Raw genomic sequence first — 24,953 nt, 5'->3', positions numbered from 1 at the left:
AGGCAAGTAAGTACCTTCGGCCGACCACTGACGCAATTCACCACTTAAGCCTGTCACTCGGCGCCTTGAATCCAGTATTCGAGCCGAACTCGTGCGTACCGCGGCAGTGATCGCGGCACCATTTGGGAGCCTGGTCAGCCAGCGATTACCGAGGCACGAGATCAGTTGCGCCGTCACACCCGGAAGCAAGACTCTGTCACCATGGTGGAATTTTTAGACGCTATGCTAGACGTGCCCAAAATTTACTACGGAGCCCTGCTTGGGATAGGATTCTGCACTTACTATCTATGCGAAGTAGTCAAAGTGAGTATAATGATACTCTGTTGTTTCCACGCGCTCATTCAGCTGATATAATTATATGTTACATGCGTGATACAGCGAACCGTAACACTGGCGTGAACTCTGTCTTCAAGACCACGACATGCAGCATGATTAATTTGGCGTAAAGATGTGGGCTGATTAGTCATACGCTACTGTACTCTCTGCGGAATTTACATGGCGCATTCCCTGATAAATCGACCAGTTTCAATTTTTTTGAAATTTTGTTTACACTGTAACAACGGCACCAACTCTAAAATCCCGATTTTCCTTAAACTTATCTATTCTATCATTCTTGAGGTGCACATATTCGTACCTCACTCAAAGTTTCGAATATCTTTAAATTCTCGAAATATTCTAGTGTTAACAATGTTTTTTTCTATCATCTTGAACACTTAGAAAACGATGGATTGTTAAAAATATATGTTTAATATTCTGAAAATACGGTAAATATTCTAAAACATTCCACAATCTGCAGAATGCACGTTCAAGTTACGAATAAAAGGTAAAAATCATTTTTGGAATTTTTCCAAAATTTTAGGAGGGATAAGCTTAGCTGAATTTTATTCGATGAAAATTAGCAATGTTTGAAAAAATAGTAAAATAAATTATCATATACTTCACAGTTAGATTCGATGCAAACTAACTGAAATGAAAAATACAATTACAATGAATTTATTTTAAATTTTTATAATATTTTTCTTCGAACGCTTGCGAAAATATTGGAAAAAAATTACTTTTCACATAATTTTGACGATTTTTTCATAGAATGCAGAATGCAGATTTATTTTTGCAATTTTTGACACAACAAAACATTGGTTTTTGTCAGTCAAAATATTTTTCAAAATGGCAGAGAAATATAACGAAAAATTCCCCAATCCGGACGGAAAATTGTATTCGAAAGTATTTTTAACGCGATTCTGGGGAAAAAATTCAGGGTTCTGTTTCAGAGTTGGAACAATTAGAGAACAAATTTTGAACAAATTCAAATATGGAAGTTTGCAGGGAATTGCCCATACGTGCCTACCAGAAGTTCGTCGTGCAGAATATAACGTGCTGCGACATGTGCAGGAATTTTCGCGACGCTGTTCATCGTGCATTCATGCCACCGCGCAAGTCCGACCCACTTGTGGTCTATTATAACTACTTGGAACCTCATTTAATGAATAATTTTCTACCTCTCCAATTCGGAATTCATAGACGTAGGCGTCCCCACACCGGGTCCTGCAAGCCTGAAATACACCACAGAATCAGGAATCATCAGTGGCAGGTTTCCTCTGATTGATCGTATCGCATTGTCAATTAGAATCTATTGCCGACCATGAACTCTTCTTGCAGCATAACTTTTCGTACAAAGCGATACGTTAATTTGTTTCTATAAAAGGTCATTCGAAATGAGATATTAAGACGAAGATTGAATCGTAGCTCGTATTATTTGTATCACATTTAACACAAGAAGAAGTAAACTAATAATTGTCGAAATCAAGTTAGATTAATCACCGCTGGCTTACTCCTTAGATTTTTCGGTTCTTATACACGCAGTTATAATACGACATAAATAAGTACCGCGGAATCGTGATTTGAACGCTAACCTCTTGTTAATCAAAACTTTTAGGATTAATTGTGTAATGTTAGATCTGTTAAATTTATGTTCATTTACATATCAAACTCATTAATCGTGCAAATTAAATATAACTAAATTACACTGGTCTGAAAACAAACAACTTTTTTTTCCTCGTTCATATTATTATATGTAATTATAATAGATTTGATGCTTTTCAATCGAGATATAGTAATAAAAAATATGCATCACGTATACTTTTTGTTTAATGTTTTTTTTTTTTTTTTTGAGCAGACAACAGTTTCGCTCTCAAACCGTAATCAGACACTAGTGATCGTCAGAAAATCTATCTAATAGTGTAGTTATGGTTATTTTGTAGTTTTCCATCTTGTCATATCATCGATGGGAGTTTCACGGCGAACTTTTTCTATTTCTAACTTCTCCTTTCTAATTTCACCTTGAAATTATCTTTCTATCAGTTCGAACTGATTTTGTACGTACAGACGCTATTCAAATAGATTAAATTTGTGCGAATGCAGAAATAAAACACAAGAATTTCTGTATATTGAACAAATGAAAAAAAAAATAATATCATATCGTGTAATATAAATGTGACCAAATAAAATGGAAAGCAGATATGAATTTGGCACATTAAAATTTTCGTATTTATAATATTTTTTTTTTTTTTTGAAAAAAGATTTCGCTGCAGACCTGTTATCTTGCTAATGCGCCATCGGTCACTTGGGCGAATAAATTTCACTGTCTCCTTTTGGCAGATGCGCGCCATCGGAAAATTTCTATCGCGTGTAAACCGAGTGCCAAAAAATCAATGCTAAGTCTACATGTATAGCGAAACTTGTGTTTCTGCAGAATTGTGGAATAACGAAGTCCGACCGAAAATTATGAAGAAGGAGAAAAAAATATTAACCTGTGTACAGCATAAAATATGGGGAAATAAGTAAAATGAAAGTAGTACGAAATACTATTTTGACTGTAACAGCAAAAAAGTTTTGTTGCCTAAACGCACAATGAAATGAATTAATATTATTGAACTACGTTGGTTTAATTAACAAGTAGAAATGAAAATATACATTTATTCCAAATATATTAATTTACTTGACTTCGGTTGAATTGTACAATATCTATTGTAGGATAATGGAAAGAATTTCGAACTCTCATTCGTGCATCTCAAAATTAATCCAAGAATCTCAATGAAGGGGATTAACAATTTTTCCAACTACAGATTGTCCTTGTAAAATAATCAGAATAATTATTGAAAATTCAAACAAAAGTCACGGTTTTTACAATTCGGGTATAACTTTGAAGGATGAGTTTCCAAAATATTAGTATCTTTTGTTTTATTGTTTGGAACTTTGAATGACAAGATATGAGACGTTCATGGTAAAACTAGGTAAAAAACATGTTGAAACACAAATGTGGTGATACACAAATTTGAAACGTGTAACTAAAACTTATCAAGTTATTAAAGTCTAATTAAAAATATCAACCAAACACCCTTTCCTCGGAATTTTAGACATTCGATTGCTCGTTGTAATCGTTGCATTTATATTTCGAAAGAGAATGATTAAAATTTCTCACAACAATCGCTAATTTTATTATTTCGTACAACCGAATTCTACCTTCTCCCGAAAGAATTGTTTAGTTTTTTTTTTTTCATACCCTAACCAATTCGAAAATAACAAATTGCTGAGGGCTGAAAGGCATTACTCTATTTATCACAATCACACGAGGCTTCTTCGTCAATTGAAGAACGATGCTGTGAAAAAAAAAACAAAAAGTTTCTCCGGTAACCGCGAATAACGCCGCGACGGTTCGTAATATGAAATTTTTTGGCAATTGCGGTTCGTCTTAACATCCATCCGATAATACCTGTGCAATACGCGGATAGAAAACATTTATTAACGTAACAAATATTTATTTCATTTACAATTTGTCAAATACAAATATCAAAGCGAAGTTTTTCTCTCACCCTTACTTGCAAAAAAAAAAAAACTACCGTGTAAACAGCACTTGATGTCAAGTTTTAACAGCGGTGTGATTACGCCCACAAATTGGTACGGAGTTAACGTTATCCGACAAAAGTCCAATAATGTGTCAGGTATTCGCGTGCGGTGCGTGATACGTGATAAGATAAATTTTCTGCTCACGGCGTGAGCGTGTCGACGTTGTCTCTTATCTTCGGGTTATTCATTTTTAAGAACCGGATTGCGATACATTACTAGATATCTTAATTACGAATAGACGCGTAGATAAGGGTCGAGGCTGTTTGGATTTAGCCAAGTCATTGCCGAAGTAGGTATTAGAAGTCGGTAAGCTCGAAATACCAATAAATCATTTCTCTTTCTTTCTTTGAAATTTTTTAGAAACCGCTACTTGTCTGCGCACCAGGACCGTTCCGGGACTTTCTGGAGAAAAACATTCCCATAGTTACGAACAAGTTTTGGCCGACTTTATGGTGCTTCGAGTCTCGGGCGCAGACAGTGATGGCAAGCGTTCTACGCTCAAGATATCTCCCGAAGGTGATGTATCGTCGGTGAGCTCGATAGTTAATTAGCTGCAGAAGTTAATCCTGGAACGGTGACGTGGGCTCAAAAAACACCCAACGCGAATGCAAATTTCCCGCCGCAAGAGAACAGCTTACGTTTTCGAGTTTCGCTTAGCTTACTGATTTTTCACCGCTCACCCAAAATGTTTTTTGGCCCACGTGATTATTTATTAAAAAACGAAGAAAATTAGACTCTTTAGGACCCTCAACGATACGATCTACCCGAGAGATGGAATTCTCAAGATTCGGGCGTTTTTTTAACCCCCGTTATCGGCGGGGGGGTAAAAAAAAAATAACGTTACCGCTCAAGGGTTAAACACGCATACAGCCGCTGTGTTTCCATGAAATGCGTTTATTGTTGGTTTAACCCTGTAAAGACACACTTATATTTTTAATCTTCGAACGACATATTCATGAATATTCACCCTACGCGTTTCTTTGTTCGTAAAATCGTTCCCAGAGCAATAATGGGACTCGTAAATAGATGAATCTTTTCGGTTCTTACACTGAGAAAAATTTCATTTGTTACAGTGACTAGAAAAATTTAGTAAAACAGGTATCGTTAAAAATAAAACTGTTTGAATATTGTTGGAATTACGAAAAACGAGGTACTCGTGACCATTTTGCACTATTGTCGATCCTTTTTTGGTACCCAATTGCAACGCAAAATCAGTTTCACCGAAGCTTAATCTGTGAAAAATTCATTTAAATACCGAATAGTGTTGGAAATAGCGAAAACATAATTTTTTTTTTATTTTGTAAATTTATATTTTCTTTGCGGTCAACTTATTGTCAAATTTGAAACGTGGTTTCGAAGATGACGCATTGGAGTTTCAGACAAAAATCCTCCTTGCTACATTCTGTTGAAAAAATGTATAACTTATTTGGGACTTTGAGAATAAAAAATTTCGGAGCGTTGAAATAGAGGAGAACGTAATGGAGAGGGGGTAAGATATTTTTTTCAAAGTATAGTTTTTTGGCTTGCTACAATATATATATTATAAAAAAAAAAAAATGATTTACCCAGTTAAAGTTCAACATTTTTGTCACTTGTAGGTAAAATATGTTTCCATAAAGATCAGTCGCCTGAAATTGTTACGATTGAATACTTCTTGTAATAAATACATTGTTCAAGTATTATGCGGAAGGTGACTTAATTGTGTTGGAAAGCAAAATGACTTTCTACTTGTGTTTCAAATTCCCATGATTTATTAAAAAAAAAATTGCGGTCAAACTTCAAAGTCGAATTTTAGACCATCGTAATGTTTCTTGATTTGTTGCATCGATTGCAGATATTTCAATTCAAAAATGTAATTTTACCCAAGATACGTGTCGTATGCAATAAATACTACCTTTTGAGTTGGAAAATTTAGGAAGATGACGAGTGAAGCATGAATAATTTTTGTTAATTTCATTACGAGTTTGTTGAGAATTGGGTATTTATCAATTTCAAATTTGATAAGCTATACGATAATTTAAAAAAAAAAATACAAAAGTATTACATGACCTAGAATTGCCTTATTATCGATTTTTTATTTCATTTGTTCCGATGACGCAATTTATTCATAAGAATGCAATCTCGCAAAACACCTTATTTATCATACTTGCATCGGTAAAATAATATTTAACATCACCGATGTTATATATTGCGCTGATATTGATCGTGATCAATAGATAACAACCGCATTAAATTGAAATTTGTTTCAGTAAATTTTCAATTTTTCACCATTTTATAGCGATGTGAATTTACAAAAAAAATCGATACAATCTAAGCCCTTAATTTGAATTATTATTTCTATGTGAGGAGAAACGAAACCAGTTTGACCTGAAATTGAATGATTCTTCTGAAACAAAAAAAAAAAAAGCCGAGATATTCGTTTTTTGTAGATGAAGAATGTGTGACATTTGCGAAAATAACTTTATCGACTTTTTTACACGTGGCCTCTTAACAGTCAGTATAAAATGACCTAAACTTCGATATATTCGTCGCGGTTTATCAACTATTCATGCACTTTCGGCCTAGACATGCTATCGCAATTGTTATCCGTAGGAACGAACAAATATTCTGCATAAGGCAGTTCCACGTCAATTGCTCGCTTGAAGGAAAAGTTTGTTTGAATTCAATAAAGTTTTATAAAATCGATAAAATTATTGCATTGCTAGCTATTTAACTTTCGAGAAAATTATTACCTACTTTATTTAGAAAACTATCTTGTCCATCGTTCTTCATTTGAACATAAAACGAATCAGGTTTTCGTTTCGGTAATATGATAATTACATCTATATTCTTCCCAGTAAAGTTTTTGTTTCAGTTAATGAATCCACTTTTATTATGTTGAAAAATATTTTTCTTCAAATCGGCTAAATTCCATAAAAAATACTTTTCGTTATCCGAAAAATACTAATTCTTTGCATTTCGTGAAATCAAACAAAACATCGATTATCTGCTTCGAACAGATTCATGCCTCATACTGAATGAAGGGGCTTGAACAAATTTATTTTATTATTTATTTTTACTCCGATTGTTGAGTGTCAGTCGAAATTTAATGATATCGTAGAGTTTTCCGAGAGACAAATTTTTGTAATCCAAGTTTGTTTGTTTTTTTTTTTTGAAAATAATGAAAACTGACTGTAGAAGCTGAGCAATATTTTTTGTTTTATTAATTACATTCCAAACGTTACTTTGACGACAGTTTCTTTATTTAGTCGAACGCAGAAGATTTCATTGTTCAAGACAAAAATACATACTACGATAAATACTCGTGTCGAAAAACTTAACTCTAGTCTCGAATATCAATCCGCCAAAAGGTTCATCGATCATCAATCTGAAATTCAGAAATTCAGATGGCCCGACTCTTTGGGTTGGTTAACGAATTCTCGCATTTCCTGTTCAGACACGTAATCGACGTTCTAAAAATTCTCGGGCACCAAGTTTCATTCAAAAAAGCATCATTTCATTGATTCTTGACTCCCATATTGGAAGTTTATAATCCTGTTCAACGACCTCAAAAATTCTTGATTCTCAAATTTCGGATCGATTTCGAGGATGGAAAAAAAATATGCTAAAAATCAGTGAATAGTGAGTTTTGTTACATCGTAAAAAAAATCAGGCAAATATTAGGAGATTATTTTGCAGGAAGTATTGCAATGAAAAGAAAAAAAAAAAAAATAAAAAAACACCGCTATTTTTTTTCATCTTTTTTGTATTGCATAAACTCAAGTCGAGACCTTGTCAGACCAAAAAAAAAAAAAAAATACATGGCCACAATAATGAAGATTCACAGAAAAAAATCATGCCTTCCAAAAACGCATTTCCTCAAAAAAAAAAAAAAAATTGACACCAAAACTTGTATGTGATTGAGTTTTACTGTTTTTGATATTACACAAAACTGTCTTTTATACATCGGAAATTGGTAACGTGACACACATTTAGCACCTTTACTCAACCTTTTGTATCTAATTTAATTTTGCTTCGAGTGAAAAAGTAAAACACGCGACCAAATTATTTACCTCTCAACTGCTCGGATATCCGAGAAAAAAAAAAAAACAATCCTGTGAATTTTCCCCCCATTCGAAAGACGTATACATAACAAACTTTGTTTACACCTCACAAGCTCATCAAGCGAATGTAAACGGACTGATTGTGAGTTGGCATTACGTAATGAACAATACTTGCTATACATACGGTCATGGAATTCCCCGTGAACACGTGTTTCAAGATAAGGCGCTTCTTGAAGCCTTGAAATTTCACGTCCTGATAACATCCAAGAAAATGCGAAATATGATTTGGATAATCTTGGGCCTGATATAGCGATCGCGATAGCAGGTGGCTGCAGCTAGTACAATAACTCTACTCTGTATTATCAAGTGATTACACATCAACTGTGACACTTTTTTCCCGGAAGAAATTGACCGATCGACCGACCGATATTTCATGTTTTTCACACTTGTGCTCGAAGTGATGCAATTGTAACAATCACGACAACGGTTTCACCCTTATGGTATCAATTTGTACACACTGAGAAAAATTTCATTTGTTACAGTAACTAGAAAAATTCAGTGAAACATGTATCATTAAAAAAACTGTTTAAATGTTGTTGGAATTACGAAAAACGAGGTACACCTAACCATTCGCGCTATTGTCGATCTTTTTTTGGTACCTAATCGCAACGCAAAATCAGTTTGTGAGGTTTACTCTACTTTTTTAGTTAAATAACGCTTCAACGTCAATTTATTGTTGCACAAGCGTTTCATTTTGGCAAAAGTTACAAGAAAATATAGCAACAGTGATCGTAATGAGAAAGAATAGTAACGGATACCAGACTTTCGGGTAACAATTACAAAACTAATTTTCATTTTGTCCATAGAACTATATTTTTCGATTGTGGTAAAAAATGAAAATAGTTAAGAACTGAGCGACAACCGGAACTAAAAATTTCTCTCAGTGCAATGATGATAGTTCACATTAGGCGCAAAAACACCAAACGATGATATCGCAGGACGTGATTATTACAGGCACTTGCATTTTTGCTTGTGTCAAGGCTAAACAAATCAGTTTTCAATCGTGCCTGTAATCCAGGCTTCTTGATTACAGTACATTAGTCATAGATAAATTAGGATGGTGTTAAAAAAGTGTCGATTTTCGTCCCCAAGCAATGAAATGAACGGGCATTCAAAAATCGTTGTTTGAGTCCGCAGATGGCAGAAAATACCTATCAAGCATTTGTCCGAAAAATCATGGGAAGATTGCTAGAATGACCCCCAAAATCGATTCACTGACCAACAGCTGAAACTGAAATTTTATGGGTGAGTTTCGTGCCTCGGACAATTCGTTGTAATTTTCCTCCAGTAAGACTTTTACTACTTTTTAATAACCCCCGAACAGTGTTTGATCCTAACAATAAATCCCTCGTCAAACTGGGCCTGAATGAATGTGCAGAAATTTGTTTTATGCGATGAGAAGCATAAACGTTATCGAATCTTAAATCGAACGTTTTGAAATATGTGTCACGAATAACTTGAGAAATAAACGTCGTTTATGACTTCATACCTTCAGAAATTTTATCTAGATCGAGATATGTGTAACAGTATTAATAAACTCAATAATAAAATGGCCCTAATAAACTTGCCCAAGAATGGTTTGTTGGATAACCTATAAATAGAAGATTAAACGTGTTTTTTTGTGTCTTGTAAATAAATTGATGGGTACGTAAATTTTTCCTGGTTTTCAAAAGCTTCGATTCAGTTTTTTCTGTTCATTTGGATGATTTTATTCGTTAAATAATGTGAAAAAGCTGCTTCGAGGAACTTAAAACACTTTCCTCCACACATCTGAGTCAACTATAAAGGGAACCAATCACAATAACGAAATTATGGGGACAAATGTAATATGTTTGTAACATCAACCGTTGAAACTGCTTGAGCTATTCACTAACCCGACTCGTTCCTACAAGTAGTTATTGATATTTTAGCTACCGTATACGCAAGTCTTATCTGACAATGAGTGCAAGTTTTTCATCGTCAAAGTTTTTCCGTTTATTATTCATGCCCATTTTACCTGTCATACCATTTCTACGACTCCAAAATCCGTTAGAATTTTTTTTCCACCTGCCGAGAAATAATTTAATAGCTCAGAAGTTCATAGTTGGCCTCCAATTTTACATCGTATTGCATTTCATGATACTCATCGTAATGTTGCGGTAGTTTTCACACCAAAATACGGTTTAAGAAGCTGAGAAGCTTCATTTTTGCACGCGTAACGAACGTTGTAACATTCAAACCCGTCTTTGGGATTGGGAAAGGCATGCTGTGTGTGTATTTCAGTGAAACCGATTCGGGAATTCTATGTTACGAAAATTTTTGCTCAAAAATCCACTTTAACGACGGAAGATTTTTTTTGAAAAGGCTTGTCGGATACGGAAACCGCGTAGAAAACGGCAAGACTTTTTTACGACAACTTTCGCCACAAGTATAATCTCGATTTGAATTTACGTGGATCTGAAAAACCCGTCAATCGCTGGAATCCAAATTTTTGGACAGATGTCACAGGGATATTTTTGATACAAAGATCCATGGTTGATCCGTTCAATTGAATTCACTGGAATCGATTAATCTAGAGAAAAAAATCACCCTCACTTTTCTTGTTTTCCTTATTTTATTCGGGAAAATTTGGCTGTATTAAGGAAATTCCCAAATTTAGAACCATTTGCTCAAGTTGAAAAGATTAACCAAAAACGATCTTTTTGAAACCGCTTTATTTTTTTGTCAGGATCGAAGTTTTTCACACCAGTCCGTGTTGAAATTTGAAAAACGTGGTGTTTCGATACACTCGAATACCTAAGTTCCTTTTTTTGTTTTGGTTAATCGAAGAATTGGATTAAAATTTGACTCCAGTTTATTTGTACGGCATGATTTGTAAAAAACATAAGCTGTGTTGCGTATAATTCGGTTACACGGTACTGCATTTTCATTGAAAAAAGGGTAAGATTATTTTGAATATCCATTCCGACTATTTGAAAAAAAGTGATGGAATAAAAAATGGGGAAATTCAAGAACATATTTTACATCCCGTATGGAAGAAAATTATTGAAACAGTAATTGAAAGCCAATATTTATCAGACTCTGTAGTATTAGAGTGTAATTTCTTTATTTTTTCTGAAACAAGGTGATTAAAACGTCAGCTTTAGTCCACTACTTCGAACAAAAGGTGCACAAAGTCTTGATTTCGTTAATATCCAGACCCTGACTGTTTCATTGTGGACAGAAGCTTTCAATGTACTCACACTGAGAAAATTTCATTTGCTGTAGTAACTAGAAAAATTTAGTAAAACAGGTATCGTTAAAAAAACTGTTTTGTGAATTTTGTTGGAATTACGAAAAACGAGGTGCGCGTGATCATTTTGCGCTATCGTCGATCCTTTTTTGGTAATTGCAACGCAGAATCAGTTTTTTCGGTTAACTCTACTTTTTTAGTTAAACAAGGCTTTAACGTCAATTTATTGTTGCACAAGCATTAAATTTTCGCAACAGTTGCAAGAAAATCTAGTAACAGCGATGGTAATGAGAAAGAATAGTAACGGATACTGGACTTTCCGGTAACAACTATAAAACTAATTCTCATTTTCTACCTAGAAGTATATTTTTCGATTGCGATGAAAAATAAAAATATTTAAGGACTGAGCGGTAACCGGAACTAAAAATTTCACGAAGAAACTGGAACACGTAAATTTTTTTACGAGGTATAATTTTATTCTGAAAAAGTTACATGCCGCGAAGTTCATTTTGAAATTGAGCCGAGGATCCGGAAGAATAACAAGTTTTTCACATTTGAAACAAGTCTAATATTTATTCTTGACTCTGATGCAGAGAGATTCTGGAGCTCCAAGATGGGGGCGAAGTTGCTTTGGATTGGGCGGAAGCGAACTGCTCGCCGCATTCTCCGATCGTCATCATTCTACCCGGGCTTACAGGCGCCAGTCAGGCCGACTACATAAAATGTCTGGTTAGTGCTGCGAAAAAAGTTGGTATCCGGTGCGTGATATTCAACAATCGTGGTCTAGGAGGGGTTCAGCTAAAGGTTAGTTAATTATTCCATCTAACTGCATAATTCTGCGTTATGAGCGTTTCATTGTTCAACGCTGACTTACGTTAATTTATCATACCAAAGTCCGTCAGATTTTCAATACAGATTTCTAATCCTAGACATATTCTTTGAACGTGCCATTCGAGCTAGAATCGAAATACCCTATTTAGGTTTCATTTTTTCAATTCCCGCTTATTCCGTAAATTGGAATGAGATATTTTTACATTTTTTCGCCGATGGTATCTACTTCTTTCATTTTATTTATATGAATTTTAGAAACGATACTTCTTTGCGAGAACTTCTCATTGTCTTGTGATTCGAAACAGTAAGGAATTTCGGATTTTTTTAATACAATTTTCAACGTTTCACCGCGTGAAAAACTCCGTAGATTTGTAAGAAAAGTATTTTAGGATTGACGAACAATTTTTTTTCAAATCTCAACTTCAGTTGAAAATGCGATTCCTTTGTTATTAATGGAATTCTTGCCATTGGGAATACTAAAACAGCAATCAAAAAGTAAACATCCAAGTTATTTCAGGCTTCTTTTATTTTTACTGTAGTCTTGTGTCGTGAAAAGACTTTTCAATCGTACAATCGAAGTGTCAGGAATAAATTATCGCTCGGCATTGCAATCATTCTACGTAAAAATTTTTTCCCACTACCATCTATACCAAATACCATCTTTACCGGTGTAAAAAGTCGAGAAACACAATACTTAGATAGAACTTTGTGGAAAAAAACGAGCCCACTTCAATATATTACAGAAAATCTGAAGTGTCACAATACAGGCAACCTACGATACCTTTCCGCATATTTTATTTTCTTCTACTTTTCACTCTTCTTCGTTTGTGTTATAGCTATCTCTACTGAAGGTCATGAAGTAATCCTGCCCTTACCGACCGAGCAAACTCACCTTTGTTCTTCCTATATTACATAAACAAACGAACAGAAAGGATGCAAATTTCGAATTCCGCGGAAATTCAGGAAAGTTACTCAAACCCGAAAATCGTCAAAAATATGTGTGGTTTCTTGACACGTGTCATTATTCCCGCCATTTCCCGTATTTCAGGGGCCAAAAAATGCATAGCTGTGATACTTTGCGCAATTCCGGAAAGAATTAGAAGTTAAATGAGCCATCGTTAGACTGTTTTCGTGCAATTTTGAGATCGTCAGACAAGAACTAGAAATTACAATAATTTCGGAACGCTCGGCCGTGTGTCCAGCTGATCGTGAGAGCATCTTTTATTTACAAAATTATTGTAATTCCTATATCTCGTCTAGCTACCTCAATATTGCTTAAAAACAGTCTTCATTCTTTCCGGAATGGTGGAAAGTATCTCAGCTGTACACTTTTCAACCCCTGGAATGCGGGAAGTCTGGGAATAATGACACGTGTCAAACAACCGCACATTGTTTTGTTTCACGGTTTTCGGATTATGAGTAATTTTCCTGAATTTTCCTGGGAAAAAGCGATGCACCGTCAAAATTTGAACCCTCTACCTTCGTTTGTGTATTCAATATAGGAAAAACATAGTGAGTTTGCTCGGTCGGTAAGGGTAGGAGTACTACGTGACCTTAAGGGGCACACCCAGTGTGACAGCCTAAAAAAAAGGCCATTTGTGGGAATTTAAAAAAAAAAAAAACCACTCTATCAATTATTTTAAAATATTAAGGGTATATTTATACATACTTTAAGAATACACAGTAAAATGTTTGAAGAAAAAAATTAAATATTTTTAGAATTACACCCGATCTCCGACGGCGCTAAAAAAAAAAGGTCCTCCACTGCTGCAGTGATTCCGGCCTTCTCCGTGCATGAAACCTAAAAAAAAAACAAAATTCTTGTCAAACTAGAAGACATTGTCCGGATAATGACCTACGGTCGAAAAAAATAATCAAAAGTTGACAAAATGGCGGCGTTTTTTTAAAAAAAAAGTTGAATTTTACCCAAAATTTTGGTCGTTTTTGGCCTGCCAAAATTCGATTTTTGATCAGATCAAAAAACTGGTACGTCATTGTACGGACAATATCTTCCAGTGTAACAAGAATTTTTTTTTTTTTTAGATTTCATCCACGGAGAAGGCCGGAATCACTGCAACAGTGAAGGATCTTTTTTTTTCAGCGCCGTCGGAGATCGCGTGTAACTCGGAAAACATTTAATTTTTTTCTTCAAAAATTTTACCGCGTATTCTTAAAATATGTATAAATATACCCTTAAAATTTAAGAATAATTGATAGACTAGTTTTTTTTTTTTTTAAATTCCCAAAAATCGTCTTTTTTTAGGCTGTCACACTGGGTGTGCCCCTTAAGGAATGTGCCAATTTCGTATTTTCACATTGGTATATTGTATTTTCAGACGCCACGGTTGTACAGCGCGGCCCACTGCGATGACTTGTCTGAGGTTGTTGATCACGTGATGAAACTTCACCCCAGCGTTCCTTTGGGAGCAACAGGAATCTCCATGGGAGGGTAATTTTCACAGAAATGTTGAATATTCCTTTACTCAGGCTAGATTTCTCGATCACTGTCACCGTTCCTAAATTGCGAAATTTTTTTTACCTTTCCTCACCTTTGACGATGTAAGAACAGTATTGCTTTCGGTTGAAAAATTACTTTTCATAATTTCAACGAATCCTCTCGTTTTCAACAAATTTTTAGAAAAATGTCCGTCCGGATGTCGCTTCGTTGGTCTGTCTGACAAACTCACGCGATGATCGCGGAAACGGCTCGATGGAAAAATCTAAAACTCACAAGATCTCACAACGAAATGATGAGCATGAAAAATGGCCACGTTCCCTTTTATTTCAACTTATAAATATCTACAAAAGACGTGGCAAGATTTTGTTGAAATCTTTACATTCGCTAATTCTCGGCTAATATACTCGGTAGTTCAGAGAAGAGATGGGTGATTTTCGGAAGAGAGAGAGAGAGACACTCGACAACGACACTAAAATAGTATATTCCGTGAAGCAGCGATGCAGAAAAGAACAAATAAAATAATTCAAAATTCGCTCTTCGCGATCCAAAAAGAAAACAGAGAAACTTATCGCAAGTTAATTAGCTATTTCTCAATTTTATCAAACTTCTTAGCTTGATAATTAGAACTAAACTTTGTTAAAAAAATTCAGGAAAACCTCAAACCTTAAATCTCAAACCTACGTCTAATCGTAATCCGAAAAGCGATAATCGCTACAACACCGAAGCTATACTAATTTCGAGCAAAAATACGTCCTAAAAATTCCCTTTCGGCGACATCGTTGCAACATTCCACTCCGTGACGATTTTAGTTTCTTCTACAATCTACGGAATAAAATCAGAAAAAGATACAAACGCATAAAATCACGACACCAAGAGAAATTGAGTCTTTTATATAATTTTTCGAACTCCTATTTTTTTCTTTTATTTCTCCACCCGTTCTTAAATTCGTTATTCCATGGTTACAGTATAAAAAGGACACACTACTCGTCGCAGGTCTAACAAACTTAGCCTGATAGTTTGAAGAAAAAAAAAAAAAAAAACGAATAACAAATAACACACAGATGTATAAATAAAAAGGTAAAACGACGAGTGAGGAGAAAATTGTCCGTAAAATAAAATTTAGACGAGAGAGGTTTTTTAGTCGGACATGTAGAAATTTCCAGAAGACGATGACTATGTTAAAAATGAACAGAAATGATTGTGATCGAAGTCTTTGTATTCTGGGTCTTATATTCAGTCAAAATTTCTAACTCATCAGGATTTACGTTTCAACTCACTATTGTCAAATGTCTTATATTTTCGAACTACGTAAATCTACTAACTCCTTCGACCCAAACACGTCTCTCTTTCTCTCTCCCTCTCAGTCTCTTCTCCTATTTCAAATATAAATCGTCACGGTTGGCTCCCACTTCGCAGCCTCGAAATCCTTCCATAAAAATCGTCGCCACAATTCCGCCACTCCGCAATATCCTCGAAATCTTCACCGACATTCTGCTTGATGCCGTTGAAATTCGATAACGAAAAGAAACAAAAGAAACAAAAATCCTGAAATATCCTATTCGCTGATCGCTATATATTTATCCCTTTCGGAATCTCGGATGCGTAATTCCATTTCCGGCGCTCTCTCTCAACAAATTCGCTAATCGATACCCCAAAATCTCTATTTTTGGTCCGGCTTGAGGTTCGGGGAGTCGTTTGTAACGGGCATCAAAAATGCCGCGTTACAATGTACAAAAAAAAAAAAAAAAAAAAAAAACCTCCACGGATTAAAGAAATTTTCTTCGGCGATTTTTTTTTTTTTTTTTCCAAATAACAAATGGAAAGTGTCATTTATTTTTTTAAATTCTCACCACTTGTCCGCATTTGAAGATGAAAATTTGATCCCGAAAGTGTTTCGTAGATACATGAATATTCTACAAAAGTGTCGTTTGACTTTTTGTTGTAAAGTCAATATTTTCACTGCTAAAAGGGCTCGAAGGTGAATTTATACAAACAGGGCATAACTTTTAGCAGACTCCGCTTGCGTCCGACACAGTTTAATTTTCTACTTAACACCCGACACACATTTTTTCGACAAATATTGATCATTGGTAGTGTTTTTGTAATATTACATTTAGCGTCGTCGCAGTTGTCAGTAAACGTTATTCGATAACATTGGTATGATAATTGATGAAGGTATTAGAAAAACAAAATTCGCCTTTTTTCGTCTAACGCTTGTTGTTAATTACAGGCTTATCCTGGGGAATTATCTCGCTCGCGAAGGAGCTGCTGCAGCCTCGAAGCTTAAGGCAGCCATGTGCATTTCCGTACCTTGGAACGTATTCGAGAGCACCAAAAGCATTGAAAAGCCGTTCCTCAATTTAATGCTGAATAAACACCTCGCCGAAAATCTTTGCCGTAATTTGAAGAAGGCGGAACTCCAGTCCAACGCAACCGAAAAACCGTTCAACTGGGGCGCTGATAACATGCTGAAGGTGAGGAATCTTGAAAGTATTAAAACACTCTTTATCAACAGTCTTGAAAGAGCAGGTTTACTATTTTTTACGGAACCAATGACTACAAAATTGTCTGTTTGAAGTAATTGTACCCTACGACAAGGATGAAGATTTATTTACAACATTGAAACTACAGCCTATTTTGAAAAAATTTCTTGACTTTCGCAAAACTTGAAGAAACCAGAACGAATTTTTGCCTTTAGTGTATTTGAAATATAACGATATTGAGGAGAATCTAAGAAATTAAGTCGGCAATCATGATAAGAATACGATACGGAGTTGAAATTTTCATCTGGCTGGAATTTAGACATCTTATAGCGTAAACCGAGCATCCTCCAATTTTTAAGCCTTTAGCCTTAATTGTTTTACAATTGAACCTTTGTCTTTGAATTTTTCGCACTTTCTCTGTCTGATATTTTTTCGAACATGAAATCGGCGAGGTAAAGAATTGCCAGAAAAATACGTTTTTTCGACGCATTTAATCCCACATTTTGCGAACGACCGAAAAATGAATTGTTTTAATTTTAATTTTACAAGATATTTTGGGTATAATCCGTAATTTAAAGAGTGGAATGAAAATTGAATGATAATTCGATCGGTATGAATATTTCAGGGATCTAGAATTTTCTGGATATATATTCTCAATTCCTTAGAATGTTTATACTGATTTAGTTATGCTCTCATTTTCATTGAACTCTGAAAATTTTAGGATATATATGCTTTAAAATGTCTAATTTTTGCCAGCGAAAAAATAGAATTCTGTTTATAATCTTTCACTCATCTAGGACCTAAAAATTTTGGAAAACGTGTTTCTCGGCAGTTTCCAAGCATCCAACTTAAAATAAATCAACACAAACGTCCGAATATAAAGGTTCAATTAGAAAACGTAAGATAAGATTGATCAACATATTTTTTGCAAACGGTCAAATTTGGAGCTTTGAAAATTAAAGGATATTCATATGTTAGGGTACACTAATAAAACATATCCAAATTACGGCTAGATGAACGATTTTATGCTAAATAGCCAGGCTAAAATTGGCGGAAGTTTGCGCATGTGACGTTTTTAATTCTTTTTTAAGGGGCGGAGTTGAAATTGCGAATTTAAACAGTTCCAGAAGGCCCGAATTTTGAATTTTTGGTGGCAAAACTTACGCATAAAGAAATCAAACTTTGTCGAAACATCAAAGCTTCGAATGGTTCGAAACCCAACGCTTAAAATTCCGAAAGTGAGAAAATTTAAAAATCCGAAACATCGAAGATTTTCAGTTCTGTGAATTTCTGGACTGGTGAAATTTCACCACTTTGAGGTTTCTTTGTTTTGGATTTTCGATATTTTCACATTCCTTATGCTGGTCATTCTGATATTTTAACATTTGGAATTTCATTCTATCGTAACTTGAATTTTCGAAATCTTCCATTTCGGAATTTTGAGCCATCGGGTTTCCCATAATTCGAAACTTTGTTGTTTGTTAAAAGTTTGAATTCTCTGCTTCAAGTTTCGTCACGAAACAGGCAATTCGGAATCAGGCGCTTTCGAAACTTTTCAATTTTGAAAAAACTTCGACCCCCCTCCTTTCGTAAAATAACGACGCGCGCCGAATTGTTGCTGCTAATAACAATTGCACTAAAAATTGGTTCTTTCGATACGTAAAGTGCGTTGAGACCGTGAGAATAATTCCTTCGTAAAATCTTATTTTCATTCAGAGCTGCAAGACCGTCAGGGATTTCGACCAGAACTTCACGATTAAACATTTCGGTTACAAGAATGTCGAGGAGTATTACGCGAACGCGACGCTCCACGACAAACTACATTGCATAGAGGTTCCCATACTCTGTCTGAGTGCGGCCGATGATCCATTCCAGCCTCTTGAAGGTAATTTATCAATCAGCTCAATAATTCTGTCCCAGGTTGCGTCACTCTATGCATTCTAGAAAACTCCACTTCGTAATCCTACGTTATGTATCTGATCTTTACATTACATAGACGTACCAGTTCACAATCGTCGATTGATTCGGTTGATTGTTTGATTGGCTGTTTGATTCGTTCAATCTATCGTTTATTTATTCCTCGCGCACACTTCTCGATTATGTAACGTTATGTACCGTTTCAGATATAACTTGTGCGATGAGTGAATTTCAACGCGTGTCGAAATATTTGCATTGGGGTATTTCACGTCAAATAAGCAGCGCGTCGTTCCCTTTTTTTTCATCATTTTTTAATATGTTCTTACCGATCTAGAAGCGTCACGGCGTTTTTTTCAGATTTGATTTAGTAACTGGTGAAATTTATGAAAAAGTTGCAATACCGCGTGCCAAAACGTCGTTTTTGAAAATTTGAAAAAATTCACACGAATTCTATGATTTAAAATGTGATTTTTGAGCACCGCACGATAGTGGGATCTCAATGTTTAGTATCTTTTTTTTTTTTGCAAGTTCTTAGTTTCACCATGACGTAGTAATAAATTCCAGTTTCATAATTCCGTGGTTTGTTTAAATCGAAGGATAGAAAAATACTCTTATTCCGACATCTAAAAACTAAAAACTTGCGAAAAATTTGGTAAATATTGAGATCCCATGATCCTGTGGTGCTCAAAAAGCACATTTTAAATCATAGAAACCGCATCAATTTGTTGAGATATTTAAAAATGGCGTTTTCGGAATTGTTTCTGCGATTTTTTTTTAAATTTTACCGGTGGCTAAAAAATTTGAAAAAAAATCTCTACACCATCTTGGGTCGTTAAGAACATTATACTGAAAAATGATTAAAATCGAAAAGAGTGAGGAACGCGGGCTGCTAATTTCACGTGGAATGCTGCATTACGTTCAACTGAGCAACAAAGTTGATTTTTCGTAATTACTGTTGAAGAAATTTTTGTTAAATATACCGTAAAAGCTGAATTTGACCATTCGATGGAATTGTTCAAAATTTGTATCTATGTCAACAGAGTTTTTCTTCAGACTCCAGAACGTGTTCAAAATATAACGTTGACCTATCACTCGTTTAATTTTTATACAAAATATGCAAAACCTAGTTTAGAATCGAGTTCTCATTACTAACAATAACTTGAATAAAATCAAGCGATTAAATTATTTCAGGAAGTACGAAATCATAAAATTTACGGCTTGGTAAGAAAAACATTGATCTTTTTTTTATTGAATATACGATGAAAGCATTTGTTCGAAAATCAGAAAGACGCTCAACGGTACCTGAAACATAAAAAGAATCTGTCTTTTTTTTTAACGTACATAATATATTCGCATTTTAATTTAGAATCGAATATTTCTATTGATTTTATTGCAATTAAAACATTTAATATGAAATTTTCTACAGACAACGAATGAAACATGAATTGAAAAATATGAACATATGATTGAGAACGTTTTTCATAGCAAGTTGTAGACTTTTTTGGGGTCTGTAACAAACATGTCGTATCATTCGAGAGGTAATTGATACCCAAAAAAATGGATACTTTTCATCGTTCGGATTATACAAAATATTTGAAAATAATTTCGATTTTTGGCCAACTCATTTCCCTTGCAAAGAGAATCATCCGTAAGTAATAAAAAGATCGTTTACACACGATTTTTTTAGCAATTTGAAATTTTTTTTTTCCAGCCATTCCCATCGCAGAAGCGAACAAATCGAAGAACGTTGCCATCGTCGTGACGTCACGGGGCGGTCATATAGCATTCCTTGAAGGCGTTTGGCCTGTGAAACAGGAACAATACATAGGAAAACTATTCTCCCAATACTTCGCGGCCATATTCACAACAGACTTGAACTGTCGCCCGATTTAACGGATTACGCTCGCGGAATGAAATTCCAGCGGAAAGAAAAACTATACATATATATAAATACATACGTACACATAGGTGTATATAGATAAGGATAAATCAAGGGACGAATGATCAGAATTAATTAATATTATAGGCTAGACAAATTTGATAAAAAAAAAAAAAAAAATTTAGAGTAATATTATTAAGTACGTTGATTGATCGGATAATACGATGAATATAATTCCTAAAAAATTTCGACGAAGTTTTTTTTTTTTTCGCTTACTCCGCACCTCGACTGTTTTCGTATGGTTGTATTTCTGTACCAATTTCTATCCTACTTGGAGACGACTTTTGAGAAACAAAAAAAAAAATTTGAAACTGCGCGCTGAAAAAGTCATAATTTGTAAATTATAAAAATCAATTCGAAACTAGGTTTTTTTTTTTTTTCACTGAATTTAACATTCAATTCTGGAGGGTGAAGTTTTGTGTGATCGTTTGAACGTTCACCAAAAATTTACAGTATCCTCTTTTGGACCGAATTCATCATTCGATTTGGCTTTCCTCGGGTGCGAAATTTTTTTTTATACAAGTTCTAAGTACGTTGCAACTTTGCGTCTATAACCTATATAAACGAGGATCAATTGTGATAAAAATGATATAAGATGTAAGATTAAATTGAATGTATATTTCGAGTTCTTTGAGTAATTGAAACTTCACACTTGTGACTGTCGTGTAATTTAGCCCAGGCGAATTTTGGTATAAAAAAAAATGACAAAATCGCACGCGCGATGGTATGGAAAAATTCACACGAGTTTCCGAGTACAAGAATCAATTGACCGGAATAAAAAGTTACTAGAATTCTAAGATAAAAGACATTTCTAATTTAAGGGATATGAGATCGAAAGCACTCAGAGATCAATCATCATGAAATTTCTAGTTGCAAAAGTTACTCTCAAACTGTTGATTTTAGCTTTTATGATTCGAATTTCCTTACATTAATTTTTTTTTTTATCTTTTTACATTACCGAGTAAGAAAGTTGTCCGATTTGTGTTTGCCATAACTGGCGTAAATAATATAGTTTGAGATTTTGAGCAACGATTTTTCATCTTTTTCTAACTTTTTATCCATCGAATGTCTCAAAATACGTCGTACATTTTGGTTTCGTTATATTGTCACCAAGATACGATGATGTGTGCGTTATATCGGGACAATCTCTTGAAGCTTGAAAATCAACTGCGCATGCGCGAGTTTTATCGGCTGTTCCTGCAGGCTGGCCATCCCGAATCTCGTTGTCAAACTGTTTCTGGGGGCGATGTAGGCAGTTGATACGAATTTTCGAGGTTAGAATATCAAATAATTGAGGTGGTGACTCGGAAAGGTTTGGGAAGCATTTTTTATTTGGTCGTAGAGTTGATTCTTCAAAGAACGGTCGGAATTTAATGCTTATGCTCTTTCAAAATTCAAACGTACACATTTTTTGTACGTTGGCCCGCCTGCATCGCAAACAAGAATATCGCTGCGGGAAGATTTCGCCGACCAATGAGGTTGAATTGTTTAGCGCATGCGCAGTTGATTTTCAACTTTCAAGAGATTATCCCGGTGTAGAAATTTGCGATGAAAAACGAAAATACGTAAGGACTTGTAACCAAGACTGAAAATTTTTCTCTGTCAACAAAATTCATTTATTAACTCTTGTTTGAAAACAAGAAATTGAACGCAAGTTGAAAAGTCCAATCGCACAAATTTCGATCAATTACCAAAAAGGTTATAAAATTTCTTCAATCTGACGGTGCTTACGATCTCATTTTCTTCCAATATTAGTTATGTTCTGTTAATATAGGTAGAACTGCTATTAAATAAACACAGTGTTTTAAAACACATGTTAAATTCCATACAGAATTTTTACGCTTAGGGACAGGAATGTAAAAAACATGCCCGGATAAATTTTTCCTGGTTCGCAAAACGATTACTTTTTCTATTTACGACCTTTTGAAATTGTTGAACGCGGTATGTACTGCAGATAACAATCATATTCGATGCTTTTTCTTGCGTCAATCATTGAATGAATATTCAGACAAATCTAATGCCACTGAGTGACGTTTTTTTCTGGTCATTCAATAACGAGCTTTCGTAAAGTAACAGCGAGTTTCGAATTGAGACGAATCATTAAGATGCCATTTAAGTGATTGCTTGGTAGATTTTTTAAGTGAATGTTTTCAACATTTCCAAGCACCAAAAAAATCGAAAGCATACGAAAGTATAAAAACAATGTCATTGATTAAATCCATTTAAAAAATCAGAAAGTTGTCATCTTTCATAATTATGAAACAGGTGTTTATGCAGTAGAAAACACAAATTATTTTTTCCATTCTAGAATGTTTGTTGCGATAATGAAGAACGTACGTACAGTTCGGTCAAAAAAATTTTTGATTCAAAAATGATAAAACCAAGTTTTCAATGCACCGTCTGAGGTTCATGGAGTTGAATTTCATGGAAACAATAATTTGCTCTCGTGCCATAAAGACGAGGCAAGAAAAGGAATTTTCACCAGCAACGCTAGATTGTTAAAAACTTTATACACATGAAAATGCAAATTGGATATCGATCGATCCATCAAAATTGGAGAAAATCTTTCTAATCATCAACTTTACGTGCTATTTGGTAAAAAAGTCACTGTAACAATTTGTTCGTAACCTAATTTTCTACATGTTACAGATTTCTTTTTTACCTACTTTGTTGGTGCTAAAAAAAAAAAAAATCATCACAAGGTGTAAAATCATTGCAGGTACGATGAATAGGGAAGTAACGTCTTACCATAAACAAAATGAGTTACAGAACTCAAATTTGAAAAATTCGATGTTTCTTCAAACGCCGATAGCCAGAAAATGAAGAAATCGAACCTCATTCATTGAATACGCTTATTGATACTTTTGCGAGGATTTTCATATACTACAATGAAAAACTTTTTGATGTATATGTATAAGAAAAAAAAATCTTACAAAAGCGAAGAAATTGAACAGTCTGAGAACGCGATACAATAAAATGTAAGGTGAATTTCAAAATCGTTTATATTTTCAAAATTATTTGTTATCGTGCGTCCCCTTTTGATTACAATTATTCTAATGCTAGAGAGCGCACAGAACTTTACAAGTTAGATGACGAAGTATACGGGGCATTCCATGACATCTCAATCAAGATTCTACGTCGATGTTTCAAATTGGTTTTACAATTTTTTGTATTAAAGGACATGACAGAAAACGCAATCGCAATTTTTTTTCAGAATTTTTCGACCCAGCGTATATGAAGTACGACTTATGAACTTGAAAAAAAACCTCGCTCTTCAAAATTTGAAAAAATTCAGAAATTTCTTACAAAATACAAAAAGATTTTTGACACCTATTAGAAGATGGAGATTTCTTAACTATAATAAATAAGAAAAATAGAAAAAAAAAATGTATGTATTCTTATTGGGTTGTACTTTTGACATAAGAACGAACATAAAATTATGTTTTATAAAAGTTTATCTGAATTTTTTCAGAATTTAGAAAGTGCGGTTTTTTTTTGCAGTTTTTAAATCACACCTCAGATACGCTGGGTGGGTAAAATTGTGAAAAAAATTACGGCCGCGTTTTTTGTCACGTACCTTCATACAAAAAATTATAAAGCCAATCTGAGACATCGGCGTAAAATCTTGATCGAGATGTAATGGAATGGCCGATAGATTTTTTTAACTTGAATTGTGACGGGAGATTTGAGCTATAAATTCTATCCTGTTGAAAAATGTAATTTTTGACAAACGAGCCCCAAGTAACACACAATTTTCCAAAAATACAGACTTACTTTAATCCAGTGGAGGGTTCTCTTCAAGTTGCGCACGAATCTAGTATATATATGAAATTATATTACCATGTCTTTGAGTGTGTGATAATTGAAATCGCGAAGGCTGGTATCCAGAAAATCGATACTTTTCATTAATCTTAACACGAGATTTATTTGTAAACATTGTACATTCAATATTTGAAAAATTATTGTATTCTCAAGTTACGAAAAACTCTGAGAAACAAGAAAATATAAAGTATAATGGAACTGTAAAAAAAAGCTTAGATATCGATAATTTATTTTAAATCGTTATATAATTGTTAAAAATCTGGAAAATTCGTTCGATGTCGATTTG

General features: G+C 34.4%; 1 protein-coding gene across 1 annotated transcript; it reads left to right on the top strand.

Annotated features, from left to right (window-relative positions):
- Positions 1-34: 34 nt before the first annotated feature.
- Positions 35-21,137, top strand: LOC107225512 (phospholipase ABHD3). Its single transcript, XM_015666010.2, has 7 exons — positions 35-303; positions 4,264-4,433; positions 11,811-12,021; positions 14,385-14,497; positions 16,737-16,980; positions 18,706-18,874; positions 20,618-21,137. Exons 1-7 carry the CDS (start codon positions 202-204, stop codon positions 20,797-20,799), a joined length of 1,191 nt encoding a protein of 396 aa, XP_015521496.1. The 5' UTR covers positions 35-201; the 3' UTR covers positions 20,800-21,137.
- The last annotated feature ends 3,816 nt before the right edge of the window (positions 21,138-24,953 follow it).

The sequence above is a fragment of the Neodiprion lecontei genome, chromosome 5, assembly GCF_021901455.1.
Source record: "Neodiprion lecontei isolate iyNeoLeco1 chromosome 5, iyNeoLeco1.1, whole genome shotgun sequence".
Lineage (NCBI taxonomy): Eukaryota > Metazoa > Arthropoda > Insecta > Hymenoptera > Diprionidae > Neodiprion > Neodiprion lecontei.
This window is presented reverse-complemented; position numbering and strand designations above follow the sequence as displayed.

Coding starts and splice junctions, on each gene's coding strand:
- LOC107225512 (XM_015666010.2), top strand. CDS start 202: ATGGTGGAATTTTTAGACGCTATGCTAGACGTGCCCAAAATTTACTAC. Junction 304..4,263: donor ATCTATGCGAAGTAGTCAAA/GTGAGTATAATG, acceptor GAAATTTTTTAG/AAACCGCTACTTGTCTGCGC. Junction 12,022..14,384: donor TAGGAGGGGTTCAGCTAAAG/GTTAGTTAATTA, acceptor TTGTATTTTCAG/ACGCCACGGTTGTACAGCGC.